Here is a 16,506-nt window from a genome sequence, read left to right as displayed (position 1 = left end):
AGATGACCTCAGGAAGGATTGAGCCCATAATGGCCCATTGTTGGCTGGGAAGGTGTGATCACAAGGATGCAGACAGTGGAACTGGTAGGATGACTACGGTGGGGGGACGGGGAGGGAATGCAGGAGTTACTTGAAACTGGAGAAATCAACGTAGAGTATGTGCAGGTAGATAAGAGTTGGTCCATGTTCTTCAGAGATGCTGCCTAACGCGTGGAGTTATTCTTGCACTTTGTGTTTTTGTTTTCCCCCGTAAACCAGCACCTGCAGTTCCTTCCTTGTGCCTCCAAGTTGTGATGTTTTGCTCCTTAGCTTTTTTGCTGAGTTAACCAATCTCACAGAAGGGTAGCAGTCTGGAATATTAGAGATGACCATAGCAATTGTATATCAATGAAGCTTCACTGCTTTTAAAGTATATAAGTGTTTTTGCAGGCGCAAGTTACACAGTATTATCAGTTCTGGTCGCCTCATTACAGGAAAGATGTGGAAGCTTTGGAGAGAGTGTAGAGGTGATTTACCAGAATGCTGCCTGTATTAGAAAGTTTCAGTTACAGGGATAGGTTGGAGACTTGGATTGTTTTCTCTGGAATATTGGAGGTCGAGAGGAGACTTGATAGAAGTATATACAATTAATGAGAGGCATAGATAAGATAGACAATCAGAACCTTTTTCCCAGGGTAGAAATAACACTAGCGGGCATAGCTATAAGGTGAGAGGGGAAAAGTTTAATGGAGATGTGCGGGTCAAGTGTTTTTCACAGAGAGTGGTGGGTGCCTGGAACACATTGCCAGAGGTGGTGGTGGAGACAAATATGATAGAGTAAGAGGCTTGTAGATAGGTATATGGAAGTGCAGGAGATAGATGGATATAGCTCATGTACAGGTAAAAAATATTGTGGGCTGATATCTACATGCAAGTATCTAGATGCAAGTATTGTATCCTCAATGAAGGGATAAGGATCTGTACACAGTTGTCAGTGAGAAGCTCTGGGGAGAACCTTTCATGCCCTTGTTTTGCTTCCCTACGCACTCTTTAGACTTTTAAACTTTAGAGGTACAGCATGGAAGCAGGCCCTTCAGCCCACCAGGTCCGCTCTGACCAGTGATCTCCCCGCGCACTAACACGATCCAACACACTCGGGACAATTTACAATTTTACCAAAGCCAATTAACCTACAAACCTGCACATCTTTGGAGTGTGTGAGGAAACAGAGCACGTGGAGAAAACCCACGCGGTCACAGGGAGAACTCCGTACAGACAGCACCCGGGTTTCTAGCGCTGTAAGGCAGCAACTCTACCGCTGTGCCACCGTGCTCAATACTCATGCTTGAACACGACCAGTGCTACAGTGAGTAGCGTTGTTAGGAAGTCAGTAAGATGGCAGACTCATCTTTAATCGCTATCGCTACATGCACTGAAGTCAATAGAGCTGATTACAGACACCTAACTCCCAGGAATCGCACTATGTATTTACCGTTAGCATCCAAAGGCTTTTTATTTTCTAATAGGTGCAACGCAAGGAGAGGAAATGCCATTTAGTTTAGTTTAGTTTAGTAATGCATCGACGGCTGCATGGAGCGAACTGCCGGCGGAGGTAGTTGAGGCAGGTACTGTCATAACCTTTAAGAGACATTTTGGACAGGTACATGAATAGAACAGATTTAATTGGTTATGTGCAGGCAGGTGGAACTAGTGTAGATGGGTGCATGTTGGTCAGCGTGGGCGAGTATGCGCGTGCTCCTCTTTCGTAATGATTTTGGACTTTAGAGTTACAGCGGGGTAACGGGCCTTTGGCCCACTGGGTTTGCGCCGACCAGCGATCACCCCGTACACTAGCGTTATCATACACAGTAAGGACAATCTAACAATTTTACCAAAGCCGATTAAACTTCACACCTGTATGTCTTTGGAGTGTGGGATGACACTGGAGCACCTAGTGAAAACTCACCCACATTATTGGTACAGACAGCACCCGTAGTCGGGATTGAACCTGGGTCTTTGGGCACTGTAAGGGAGTAACTCTACCGTGGCGTCACTGTGCAGGCCTGATGTTTAACTAGATTCCGCTCAAGTAGCAAATATGGTGAAGCTTGCTTTGGCCAGATCAGTCCTTCTGAAGCTCGTAACCAATTAGTTTAGTTTAGTTAACAGATACAGCATGGAAACAAGCCTTTGGCCCACCGAGTCCACGTCAACTAAACCGGAGTACTAGAATTGTCTTCTGAATTCCTGGGATCTTGGTCGGAAACATGCACCTTTGAACATCAAATGAGGGTACACTGTACCTTATAGTTAAAAGATCACACAGTTGGTTCTTGTTTGAGATTGAATCAGTGAGATATAAAACATGTGTTGTGGTTTCTCCATAGAAGCACTGATATAAATCAACACCAACTATTAAAATATCTGCTTGATCCTTAACATTGTTAAACATCAAATGATACGGCTGTTCCAATTTGCTTTGTGTTTCTTATACTACAGGAGAAGATGATCGTCTGGGCTCAAAATCTCACAGTGAAACAATAAAACACGAATATACAAAACGCTCAGCACCTGTAAGGAGAAAGCGAAGTATTGGTAAGTTTGATTTTAACATTTTATTTCTCACAGATCCTTCAAGTATAAATTTGTTTTGATGTGCAGTGATCTTGGCTTTACAAAGTTTTGGCCATTTTTTAAATATTGTTGCATCCATATAGATTAGTTGCTAATTATATTGATGCACTCATAATTCCTGACTACGGTGACATACCAGAACGATGAACAGTGTTCGTGTAAATGTTAACACATAGAACAGTACAGCACAGGAACAAGCCCTTCAGCCCACAATGTCTGCCAAACAGGATGACAAGATCAGGAACGGGTACTGATTTGGGATGATCAGCCATGATCACATTGAATGGCGGTGCTGGCTTAAGGGCCAAATGGCCTACTCCTGCACCTATTGTCTATTGTCTATTGTCTATCACCTTTTATCTGACTGCGTAAAATTCATATCCTTCCATATTCAGGAACCTGTCCAAAAGACTTGAATGCCACTATCGTATCTGCCTCCACCACCATCCCTGGCAGCACGTTCCAAGCACCCACCACCCTCTGTGTAAAAAAAAACTTGCCCCGCACGTCTCCTTTAAACTCTGCCTCCCTCATCTTACAGCTATGCCCTTTGGTATCTGATTATTCCATCGTGGGGAAAAAGGTTCAGACTGTCTACTCTATCTATGCCTCATAATTTTATATACTTCTATCAGGTCTCCCCACAAACTTCACCTTAAGTGAACTACATTCATTATGACTCTATTTCAAGTAATTTACTTCAACAAGCGGTAATGTGGTTCTGAAATTTGGTGTTGATTTGCTTGTAGATTTTATGTGCGCAATTTCACTGTGACATGGAGACTTGTAGAGTCATAGAGTTGTACAGCACAGAAATAGGCCCTTCAGTCCAACTAGCCCATGCCAACCAAGATGCTCCATCTAAGCTGGTCCTATTTGCCTGTGTGTCCCTTTGAAACTTTCTTTGGACTTTAGATGTTATTTTACTTTGGAGATACAGCATGAAAACAGGCCCCTAGCCGACTGTCCCTGCTGCTCAACGATCACCCCGTACGCTAGTACTGTCCTACACACTAAGGACAATTTACAATTTTACAGAAGCCAATTATCCTGCAAACCTGCATGCTTTGGAAAGTGGGAGGAAACTGGAGCACCCGTAGAAAACCCACGTGGTCACAGGGAGAACGTACAAACTCCGTACAGACAGCACCTGTGGTCACTGGTGCTGTAAGGCTGTAACTCTACTGCTGCACCACTGTACCACTCAAAGAGACTTACAGAGTCTGAATAGGCCCTTCGGCCCAACCCGTCCATGCCTACCAAGATGCTCCAACTAATCTAGTCCCATTTGCCTGCATATCTATGCCTACCTGTCTGCCAACGCTTATCCAATTGGACAGCACAGTGGTGCAACGGTAGAATTGCTGCCTTACAGCGCCGGAGACCCCGGTTCGATCCTGACTACGGGTGCTGTATGTATAGAGTTTGTACGTGCTCACTGTGACCGCGTGGGTTTTCAACGGGTGCTCCGTTTTCCACCCACACTCCAAAGACGTACTTGGTTTCAGCAAAATTGTAAATAGTCCTTAGTGTGTGGGATAGTGTTACTGCAGGTGGGGTGATTGCTGATGGGCTGTAGGCCCTGCTTCTGTGCTATATCACTAAAGTCTACAGTAAAGTATCCCTCTAAAACTTTACTACTCATGTACCTGTCCAATTTGCCTCATTTTTTAAAAGCACTCAGAATTTTTGCTTTCATTTCCTCAGTTAAGGTTTAGAGGTGAGATTTCTCTGCGCTAAATAGTAGGTGCATTGTTGACTTTGTGTGTTGCTATGGAATAAAGGTGAGTTTTCCACTGCCTCTCAGGTCATGTGACATGGCTACTGAAGTTAGTCGCTTGGCTGTTCCTCCAGCCTCCCGAAACCACACAGAAAGTGTACAAAACCCCACCTGCACATGTTATCTGGAGCAACTCCAGTTATAATTTGGATCGAGGACACAGCACACCTTGTGGTTGGCTTAATGTTGACAAAGTGTTCAATCTTCTCTTGTTTATGCTGTTACCTGAACTCCCATATACTGAACGTAGTTTCAATAGAGGCCAACCCATGAAGAAAGCTCCAACAGGGGAAATGCACAACTAAAGATATTCTTTGTTTTTTCCCAATTATTTCCTTCCTTGATTTGTTCTCACCTCCCTTTAGACTTTAGGCTTTAGCGAAATGAGTAGCAGAATCGAGAACTAGAGGACATAGGTTAAAGGTGAGGGGGGAAAGATTTAATGGAAGCCTGAGGGGAACCTTTTCACACAACGTGTGGTGGGTGTATGGAACGAGGTGGTAGTTGAGACAGGTACTATCATAACATTTAAGAAACATTGGTAGGTTTAGAGAGTTATGGGACCAAAGCAGGCAATTGGTAGTGCAGAAGGGGCACGTTGGGCTGCGAGGGCAAGTTGGGCTGTAGGGCCAGTTTCCACGCTGTATGTGTCTATGACTATGGAATGCAGTGTGGAAACAAGGCCCTTCGGCCCACCGAGTCAGCGTCGACCCACGATAACCGCCATAAATGAACGCATATCCTGCACATTAGGGTCAATTTACAGAAGCCAATTAACATACGGACATCTTTGGAGCGTGGCAGGGAAACAGGAGCAGCTGACGGAAACCCAGGCGGTCACAGGGAGTATTCCAAACTCCGTACAGACGGTACCTGTTGTCAGGATCGAACCCAGGTCTCTGGCGCTGTAAAGCAGCAACTCTACCATTGCGCCACCGTGCCGCATGGCCAGGAAATGTCTGCATGTCCCACCTGTGGGTGGACATGGTGATCGTCAGGCTGAGCACTTGCACAATGTTGCAGGCACTTCAGGAGAGCAAACATCGCATAGGGAGATGGTCGATGGTGTTTTGTTCCTTCAGCCTATCTAGATTGACACTGGGCAGCAGAAACATCAGTTCGTCAGGGCGGCACAGAGGCACAGCTGGGACAGCCCTGCAGGAGTTCATGTGTTCAAAAGTTCATAAGACATAGGAGCAGAGTTAGGCCATTCGGTCCATTGAGTCCACTCTGCTATTCAGCCATGGCTGATCTATCTTTCCCTCTCAACCCCATTCTCCTCCCTTCACCCCGTTACTGTATCTCTCTAAAGCAACTAAAAATCTGAATATTCACATAGTCCCAACATCTGAACCAACACCACACTGTGTCAAACTTGAGTCATTCTCATTGTCACTGGACATGCAATTATATTTTGATCAATAAACATTGGAATTATTTGTTGATTTATCGGTGATTCTGTAGCCATTCTCTACCGGATTGACTTTTGTTTGTCGGGAGTTAGGTGCCAGAGAATCAGGGATGTCTTTAGTTTAGTTTTGTTTAGAGATACAGTGCAGAAACGGGCCCTTCAGCCCACCGAGTCCGTGCCGACCAGCAATCACCCTCGTACACAAGCACTATCTTAACACACTGGGGACAATTTACAAGTCCTTATGAAAGCCAATTAACCTACAAACCTAGACATCTTTGGAGGGTGAGAGGAATCCAGAGCACCCGGGGAAAGGTCAAAGGGGGAACGTACAAACTCCGTACAGATAGCACACGTCGTCTGGGTCGATCCTGGGTCTCTGGCGCTGTGAGGCGGTAACTCCTCTGCTGCGCCACCCCATCTCTATCTACAACCCGTGAAAGATTCCCTCCTCATTGTGTGGGCGTGTGGAATCAGCATTTAATGATGGTAAGTAGTAAAGAGGCATCGTAATGAATGTCAGGAAGTGCCAGGATATAGGGTTTTATCTGTAATTCCCAGCCTGGTGAGTCACCTGCATACTTTAAAACCATCAAAGCAGGGGAGGGGGTGGTTAGGCACTGTTTAGAGAGTTAGTCAGATCAGCACAGGAACCTGAGGCATCCTGCTAACTTTCCTGTTTTAACAGGGAACAGAGCAGGGCAACCGAGAATCGAGGAGTACGCATAACATACAATAAAGTCGGGACGAAGAAGGGGAAAAAAAGTAAAGTTCACTTGCAGGGCTGCAAAGTTTCTGGAGATTGGATTGCGAGGGTGCTGATAAGACACTGAGCTTTGTTCCCAGTGCTCACAGTGCCGGCTGTTTCTGGCGTGTAATGTGCACCTGGGTATCCATTAACTAGAACATAATTAATGATTTTGTCAGCAAACATTGCAGTTCGTGAGGAAGAGGATGTTTGATTTCATATGGCATAAGAAGTCCTTTTGGAAATCTAACTCGCCGTTGGGTATAGCCCCGTCTACAATTTGGGAATATTATAACCTAGGAGTCGGGTTACACCTCCAGGTTCAGGGACAGTTTCTTCCCAGTTATCAGGCAACTGAACCATCCATCCTATCACCAACTATGACCTCCCATCTACTTCACTGGTGGAGACCCTCGGCTATCATTTATCAGACTTTACTAAACTTTATCTTGCACTAAACGTTATTTCCTTTATCTTGTATTTGCACACTGTGGACAGCTCGATTGTAATCATGTGTAGTCTTTTCACTGACTGGTTAGTGTGCAACAAAATCGCTCTCTAGTTGTTGACAGGATGGTTCCGTTGCCTGATAATACATGTGAAGAAAGGAGCTGCCTGACCCGCTGAGTTAGTCTCAGTTGTACAGCATGGAAACAGACCCTTCGGCCCGACTCGTCCATGTCCACCAAGATACCCCATTTAAACTACCCATTTGGCCTATATCCCAATAAGCCTTTCCTATCCACGTACCTGTCCAAGTGTCTTTTAAATGCTGTGAAAAATCTGTGATAAGCAGCTACTGTTCATTGACATTGTGTTAATTAATTAAATTAAATTTCATCCCATTACAATGATCCCATTCCAAGCCCTCCTTTCTGAAGTAGGGTCTCGACCTGAAACGTCACACATTCCTTCTCTCCAGAGATGCAGCCTGTCCCACTCAGTTACTCCAGCTTTTTGTGTCTACCCTCCTTTTAAAACTGCAGCATTTACAAAAGAGAGTTTTAAAATGAATGCATGTGTTTCGCAAGCCTGAGTAAGTGGAGTCTTTGTTCGAAGAAGTTGACCCAAACGTCAACTATCCATGTTCTCCAGAAATGCTGCCTGACGCGCTGAGTTACTCCAGCATTTTTTGCCTTTCCTTGGTTTGGTTAACAGATATAGCAAGGAAACAGGCTACAATGATCATCGATCACCCGTCTATTTTATCCCACTTACGTATCCTTCTCACTAGGGGCAATATTCAGAAGCCAATTAACCTACAAACATGCACGTCTTTGGAGTGTGGGAGGAAACCGGAGCACCTGGAGAAAACCCATGTGGTCACAGGAAGAACGTACGAGCTCCACACATAGGCAGCACCCACAGTCAATATTGAACCAGGGTCTCTGGTGCTGTGAGACAGCAGCTCTACTGCCCTAACTAGCATCTGCAGTTTCTTAAGATAGGCACAAAGTGCTGGAGTAAATCAACGGGTCAGGCAGCATAGAGTCATAGTCTTACAGTGTGGAAACAGGCCCTTCGGCCCAATTTGCCCACACTGGGCAACATGCCCCATCTAACACCAGTCCCATCTTCTTGCATTTGACCCATATCCCTTTAAACCTGTCCTATCCATGTACCTGTCCAAATGTTTTTTAAACGTTACGATAGTTCGTGCCTCAACTATCTGCTCCAGCAGCTCGTTCCGTACACACACCACTCAGCATCTCTGGAGAAAAAAGATGGCTGGCATTTCGAGTTGGGACCCTTCTTCAGACTTCTTGTTTCTCGTTTCTATAGCCTTTCTAAGCCCTTTGTTACATTGATAGACACAGTGCACAAGGCTGCAAAATTTTTCTTTTGTTTCCCCCCCCCCCCCCGTAATGCAGTGCGTAATATGAAAAGTCTCTGCAGTTAAATGGACTTTTAAGAATATTTTCCCCCTTGAATTTTTCTCTACAATGCTCTGTTGTTCTTTGGACTTGGAACGTGCTGTGGAAAATCCTCCTTCAACAAACCTGCCCCAGTAAATTCCTTAAATTCAACTTCAAGTCCCAGCGTGCGACAGAGAGTCTGAAGACTCAGTGTGCTACAACAGAACTTGTTGATATCTGCACCCTTGTACGCAGACACTCAGGATTGTTCAGTGTCAGCTCGAAAGATTTCCATTTGTTACGTTTGAGCAAACAATAACTGAACTCCAACGGTAGTCAGAACTGGGACAGTTGCCCATCACGGTTGATGATCAACTGGGATATAACTACATGTCTATGATGTTTAAATCACTCTTATATGCTGGAACAGAACTTAGAGTGCATTTATTATACAGAAGTAGCATTTGACCTTTTTTTAAAGCCTTTTATTCCCTGGGGTGCAGGAGGATGAGGGGGTGATTTTATGGAGGTGTACAAAATCCTGAGAGGAATAGATTGGGCAAATGCACAGTCAACCCCTCCCCCCCCCTTCACCTGCATCAACCTATTACCCATAAAAACAAGGAACTGCAGATGCTGGCTTACACAGGAAGTCCCACCTGCCTACATTTGGCCCATATCCCTCTAACCCTATCATATCCATATACCTGTCTAAATGTTTCTTAAACGTTGCGAAAGTACCGGCCTCAACTACCTCCTCTGGCAGCTCGTTCCATACACCCACCACCCTTTGTTGTAAAAAAGGTTACCCCCTCAGGTTCCTGTTAAAAATCTCCCCCTCCCCCCCCCCCCCCCCCCCCCCCCCCCCCCCCCCCCCCCCCCCCCCCCCCATCACCTTAAATCTATGTCCTCAGGTTCTCAATTTCCCTACTGTGGGCAAGAAACTGTGCGTTTACCCGATCTATTCCTCTCATGATTTTGTATAAGATCACCCCTTATCCTCCTGTGCTCCAAGGAATAGAGTCCTAGCCTGCTCAACCTCTCCCTGTAGCTCAGGCCCTCGAGTCCTGGCAACATCCTCGTAAATCTTCTCTGCATTAGTTCCAGCTTGACAACATCTTTCCTGTAACATGGTGCTCAAAACTGAACTCGGTACTCTAGGGGTAGTCTGGAGACTAACTCTCTCCCCGTCAACGTGATTCATTTTGGGAGTGCTAATTAGTCAATGAGTTTATTCAACCAGGGAGTAAACCAAACCATAACCCACCAGTAGATAACACTTGTAGAAATGTATATAGAGAGAGGGACAGACAGATGATACATAGTGGGTCATTGGTCTGTCTGAGAAGGGTCCTGACCTGAACCTTTGTCTGTCCATTTACCGCCACATATGCCGCCTGACCTGCTGAGTTTCCACCAGCAGATTGTTTTTATCTTTAATCAGACTTTCTATAATTGGACTTTATCTTGCACTAAACATTATATGGGACTAGGGGAGATTATGTGTTGGGCACGGACTAGAAGGGTCGAGATGGCCTGTTTCCGTGCTGTAATTGTTATATGGTTATATCATTTATCCTGTATCTGTACACTGTGGTCGGCTCAATTATAATAATGAATAGAGTCTTTCCGCTGACTGGATAGCACGCTACAAAAAGCTTTTCAGTGTACCTAACTAAACTAAGCTATGGGTCAGTAAATAAAGTGCGGACCGCTGCAATGAAGTCAACCATTGAACCAAAAGGTAAATTTCTCCAACCACAAGTGTGTTGTTTATTATTACACTTTCCATTGTTTTTAAGGATTGTAGTGATATGACAGAACACACACAGCCCTCTTGAACACATAATGCTAGGACTAATGCTAATTAGGCTTGGACTATTCCGCCAGCGCAGGAGGATGAGGGGTGATCTCGTAGAGGTGTACAAAATCCTGAGAGAAATAGATCGGGTAAACGCACAGTCTCTTGCCCAGCGATGGGGACAGAGGTTTAAGATGAGGGGGGGAAAGATTTAATAGGAACCCGAGGGGTAACTTTATCACACAGAGGGTGGTGGGTGTTTGGAACAAGCTGCTGGAGGAGGTAGTTGAGGCAGGTAAGTATTGCAACGTTTAAGAAACATTTGGACAGGTACATGGATAGAACAAGTTTAGAGGGATATGGGTCAAAAGCAGGCAGGTAGGACTAGTGAAGGTGGGACATGTTGGTTGGTGTGGGCAAGTTGGACTGAAGGGCCTGTTTCCATACTGTATGACCCTATGACTATAATGCTTTGTAAAATGTATTTAACATAAAATGAGGTGTTATACCCCAAATAAAAACAGAGATGCTCAAAATATTTAGCAGATCAATTGGGAGTATTACATGCAGTTCTGGTTGTCCCATAGCAGGGAGGATGTGAAGGCTATGGAGAGGGTGCAGAAGAGGTTTACCAGAATTCTGCCTGAATTAGAGGGTATTGGCTAGAAAGAGAGGTTGGACAGACTTGGATTGTTTCCCATTGAACGCCTGAGGTTGAGGGGAGACCTGATAGAAGTATATAAAGTTATGAGAGGCATAGATAGGGTGGACAGTCAGAACCTTTCAACCAGGGTAGAAATGTCAAAAACAAGACGGCATAGTTTTAAGATGAGGATTGCAGGGCAAGGTTTTTACGCAGAGGGTGTTGTGTGGCTGGAAACATTTTAGGTGCTTTGAAGGAGTTTTTTGATAGAGACAGATATGTGCAGGGCAAGTTTTTACACACAGAGAGTGGGAGCCTGGAACATATTGCCAGGGGTGGTGGTGGAGGCAGATTCGAGAGTGGCATTTAAGAGGCCCTTAGAGAGGCACATGGATATACAGGGAATGGAAGGATATTGATCAAGTGCAGGGGGATGAGATCAGCTTGGTATCATGTTTGGCATGGACTTTGTGGGCTGAAGCGCCTGTTCCTATGCTGCAGTTTTATGTTCTATGTCTCAACTGTTTCTCAATGTCCTCTGTTCAAAATCTGCTGGCGTGGCTGAGTAAGTAGGGAAATCCAATGTCAATGGCCAAGGCGAGATGCTGAGCTTGGGAAGGAAGAGAGGGAAGGAAGCTTGTGGCAACTTTCCTGCTGATGTCAGGATGGGTCGGCCCAGTGTGATATTGAGCTGTGCAAGTTATGGAAGAAAGACTGGCATTGCAGCCTTCCATATCAAGGCTTTGACCATGTGGCACATAATTCATCCTGCCACGCTGTCTTAGAGTAAATAATTGTGTTTGGGTTGAAACCAAGAAAAATAATTTTGCACCGATGTTACAGACTGCAGAGTCATAAGAGTTGGAGAAACGGGTGACTTGGAAACAAGCCCTTTGGCCCACTAAACCCGTGCTGACATCAAACAACCATTTTACGGGCAAATGGAACTAGCATCTTGGTCAGCATGGACCAGATGGTCCGAAGGGCCTGTTTCCGTGTTGTATGACGCTGACTATCTTTGACTCTATTCACATTTTATTCTTCCTGTATTCTCAACAACTCTACACTGATTCTACCACTGACTTACACACTGGAGGTAACCTAGCCCAACAAACCTGGACATCTTTGGCATGTGGAATGAAACCAGAGCATCTGTAACAAGTGGAACTAGGGAGAACATGCAAACTCCTCACAGATAGCACTGGAATTTAGGATTAAACTCGGGTCACTTGAGCTCTGAGGTGACAGCTCTACTAGTTGCACCCGTGCCCTGCCCTAAAGTATAAAATTCATAAATTCATAAGTCATCGGAGTAGAAGTAGGCCATTAGGCCCATCGTGTCTATTCCACCCTTCGATCTTTCCCTCTCAACCCCCCATTCTCCTGCCTTATCCCCTTAACCCTTGACACCCTTACTAAGCATCAATAAAAGAGGCACAAAGTGCTGGAGTAACTGCGGGTCAGGCAGCATGTCTGGAGAAAATAGATAGATAAGGTTTCGGGTTGGGACCCTTCTTCAGCCTTTAGTCTTCAGACTGAAGAATGTTCCTGACACGAAACGTCACCAATCCATTTTCTCCAAAGTCGCTGCCTGACCAGATTAGTTACTCGAACATATTGTGTTCACCTGAGTTTTATTTGATTTTCATTCAGCTGGTGGAGCTGCTGCTTCACAGTGCCTGAGACCCAGGTATGATCCTGATCTCAGGGGCTGTCTGTGTGGAGTTTGTATGCTTTCCCTGTGACCGTGTGGGTTTCCTCTGGGTGCTCCAATGTCCCCCCACATCCCAAAGACGTGCGGATTTGTAGGTGAATTGGCCCTGTGTAAATCACCCCTAGTGTTTTGGGAGTGGATGAGAAAGTGGAATAACATAGAAATGGTGTGATCGGGTGATCAGTGGTTGGCGTGGACTCGATGGGCCGAACTGCCTGTTTCTGTGTTAAATTGTAAAAGTAAAACAAAACTTTTTTTTGCACTAGTTTTTGTACACTTTTGTTGCATTATCAACTTTGGGGGGTTAATTTAGAGATACTGCCGTTTCCATGTTGTATCACTAAATTATGCTATAATTAGGTTCACACGCGATTGACCAGTTGGATACATGATGTTTGCTCTCCAGTCTCAAATCTGCCTTCGCACCAAGCCACTGTTTGTGGGAAGGAGCATGGAAAAAGGAAGGGAGAAACTGGAGAAACAGTAACTGAATGGGCGCCACAGTTGCTCAGCATGTGTCAGTTACTGCCTTAGAACGCCAGAGACCCGGGCTCGATCCTGTGACCGTGTGGGTTTTCTCTGGGTTGTCCAGATTCCCCCCACATTTCAAAGATGTTCAGGTTTGTAGATTAATTGGCTTCGGTAAATTTGTCCCTTGTGTGTAGGATAGTGTACGGACGATTGCTGGTCGGCACGGACTCACTCGGTGGGTCGGAGGGCCTGTTTCTGCACTGTTTCTCCAAAACTAAGAAACTAATAAATGAATAACCAGATGAAAAAAAGTTTCTAGTATTTTTCCAAAAAGATTTGATGACAAATTTCTCCACTGTGCACTTGGAATTCACATTTTGTTGATGTTGAAACGAGGGTTGCAAGATTTGAATGCTTTCTCTGTTTATGAAAAAAAACGTCTCGAGAGTTCAAAGGAAATTGTCTTGTACAGTTTGATTTGTGCCAGCACTGAAAGCCACTTTGTTGAAACTTTTCAGAAGAAGCTGTTCCTGCAGTGTGCAAAACGAGGACTGTCATTTATGAAATACCTCGCAGTCAGATAGATCCAACTTCTGCCAACTTTCTAATATGGCCAGCGTGTGTGGAAGTCCGACGCTGCACAGGCTGTTGCAATACTGGCAGCGTGAAGTGCCAACCATCTCGGATACATCACCGCAGTGTCAAGGTGAGGAAACAAAAAAACATTCTCTGCACAACCCCCCCTGCGATTGAATTCCACTCACCCGTAATGTCATCCCATGCTGAGGGAGGAGGGGAGGAGGGGAGCGGGGAGGGGAAATTGGATCCAGTCCACGTTGGCATGGGGTGTGCGAAAAATAGTTTGACTTCATCTTGTCCATCTTGTAATAAGTCTAAAAGCAATTTTAATTGGTTCCTTTAAGGTCTGGAGAATACATTTTTGAAAAAAAATAAACAAAGATACAGTCTGTCTGTTTTTGGCAGAGGGAAATATATGGAAAATAGATCATTTATTCGCTACAGTAGTTTAGCCGAAGAGGAGGGGTAGAGAAATCTTAGACATTTGAACTGCATTTTACATAATAAAATGAATTAACTTTTGACCATCAACAGTAGTTTTTATGGTGTCTACCGTCAATATTAGTGAATTACAGAATCATTATATTAATCATAGTTGATGACTTTGGGACAAGATATTTAATATTTAAAATGTGAAATATTTAACATCAGGGTAGAACACAAAGTCCATTGTGCAATTTTTTCCAAACAAACTCCACCTTTTCTAATGGAGATGGCAGGAGGGAGAAACTATTTAGTTGTGTTTTTTCCGATGATATATTACGACGTGGCCTTTGATGTAACTAATTGTGTTCAGATTTGAATGGAAGCATTTCTTTCTTTTTTGAAAATGTATCTCTTGATGAATGGGTCCATTTGTCAGAACTGGGCGATTCTCTACAAGTGCAAAGAGAGGGTAGTTTCCATGACACATGGCTCAGAAACAGTTGCAAATGTGGGCCATTTCTGTGTGCGTGCTCAATTTTCTTAGTGACCCAGTCCATTACTTCAGTTACGAATAAAATTAACGGCATCATTAAAAAGGCTCAATGTATTGATATGTGTACAGTTAGTGACTTAGAGAGATTAGAACGGTTCAGATGGCTCATCAAAGCTTCAGAAGCAACAGTTTAATTTTGTTTAGAGACGTGGGGCGGCAGGATTGGGCAGCGCTAGAGTGGCTGCCTTACAGTGCCAGAGACCCGGGTTCGATCCTGACCATGGGTGTTATCTGTACGTTCTCCCCGTGACCAGCGTGGGTTTTCTCCGGCTGCTCCGCTTTCCTCGCATGCTCCACAAAGACGTAGAGGTTTGTCGGTCAATTGGCTTGGTATAAAATTGTCCCTAGTGTGTGTAGGATTGTGTTAGCATGCGGGGATGGCTGGTCTGTACTGTAAGGCAGCAACTCCACTGCCGCGCCACCCTGCCCTCCTTTTTTTCTTGACTTTGGGATGTGGGAGAAAACCAAAGCAGCCGGCGGAAACAAGGGCAGCACGGTGGCGCAGCGGTGAAGTTGCTGCCTCACAGCGCCAGAGACCCAGGTGATTGCGTGGGTTTTCTCCGTGTGCTCCAGTTTCCTCCCACATCCCAAAGACATTCAGGTTTGTCTCAGCTGTTGGTTTACAACTGTAGATGCTGGTTTAGAAAAAAAGACACAAAGTGCTGGAGTAACTCAGCAGGTCAGGCAGTCTCTCTGTAGGACATGGACAGGCGATGATGTGGGTCGGGACACTGCCTCGGACTCAAGAAATGCTGCCTGACCCGCTGAGCTCCTCCAGCACGTTGTGTTCAATGCAATATTACAGCACCTGCAGTTCCTTGTGTCTCCATAACCAGCTAAATCCCATTCATGAGTATGTCAGCCTTATTGGACTAGTAATCCGGGTGTCCGGAAGGATGATCTGAAAATGCAAGTTCAAATTGCTGAGAAATACAACTTTAATTAAGTTTAATCGAAAATGAAAACAAAAGTTTGACCGTGAAACATTAGGCTGTTGTAAAAATACATCATTTTCACAAATAAGTTAGTGCGGCACAGTGGAGCAGGGGTAGAGTTGCAGCCGAACAGCGCCAGAGACCCAGTTTCGATCCTGACTATGAGTGCTGTCTGTACGGAGTTTGCACGTTCTCCCTATGACCGCGTGGGGTTTCTCTGACTGCTCTGGCTTCCTCCCACATTCTAAAGATGTGCAGATTTGTAGGTTAATTGGGTTCTGTAAATTGTCCCTAGTGTGTGGGATAGAACTGGTGTACAGGTGATCAATGGTCAGCATGGACTCGGTGGGCCGAAGAGCTTCTGTCCACTCTGTATCTCTAAACTAAACTAAATTATACTAAATTGGGGAGATAATTCCGCTCCGCTTATCTGATCAGGTCAATGTATGACTTCAATCCAACAAGTGTTTGATTCTCAATTACCCACTGAATAGTCTTTCAGTTCTAAGGGATTTGGGGGTGGAGAAGTGATATTGATCTTGCCAGTGACACCCACATGCTTAGAGTGAATAGGATTTCAAATACAAATGCTCAGACGTACTAAAGAGTAGACGTCCTGTCTTGTGAGCACAATGTCGGAGGTTGCCTTGCCGGCCGAGTGTTCTACACAGTAGAAACAAAGAACTGCAGATGCAGGTTTATACCAAAGATAGACACAAAATGCTGTAGTAACTCAGTAGGTCTGACAGCATCTCCGGAAAAAAAGAATGGGTGACGTTTCAGGTCATGTCAGGTTCTACATCGTGTTTGACCAAAGCATTTGCCGATAAAGTAGATGCCTGATGTGTTGAACAGGTTATACCTGTTATGCTATTGCAAAAGAGGGTGGCACAGTGGCGCAGCTGGTAGAGCTGCTGCCTCACAGCACCAGAGACCCAGGTTGGATCCTGATCTCGGGTGTTGTTTGTGTGGAGTT

At 45.0% G+C, this 16,506-nt stretch overlaps 1 protein-coding gene across 2 annotated transcripts in view; it reads left to right on the top strand.

The window, feature by feature from the left end:
* Positions 1 to 16,506, top strand: part of LOC129706951 (platelet-derived growth factor subunit A-like) — a 58,574-nt gene that overhangs the window by 13,064 nt on the left and 29,004 nt on the right. For both annotated transcript variants that reach the window (XM_055651627.1, XM_055651626.1), the window contains exons 3-4: positions 2,479 to 2,574; positions 13,556 to 13,743. In XM_055651627.1, the coding sequence (XP_055507602.1) occupies positions 2,479 to 2,574; positions 13,556 to 13,743 (284 nt within the window). The remainder of the gene's footprint in view (positions 1 to 2,478; positions 2,575 to 13,555; positions 13,744 to 16,506) is intronic.

Source organism: Leucoraja erinacea, chromosome 20, assembly GCF_028641065.1.
Source record: "Leucoraja erinacea ecotype New England chromosome 20, Leri_hhj_1, whole genome shotgun sequence".
NCBI classification, from domain to species: domain Eukaryota; kingdom Metazoa; phylum Chordata; class Chondrichthyes; order Rajiformes; family Rajidae; genus Leucoraja; species Leucoraja erinaceus.
The sequence above is the reverse complement of the archived record's forward strand: the minus strand, read 5'-3'. Positions and strand labels throughout refer to the sequence as shown.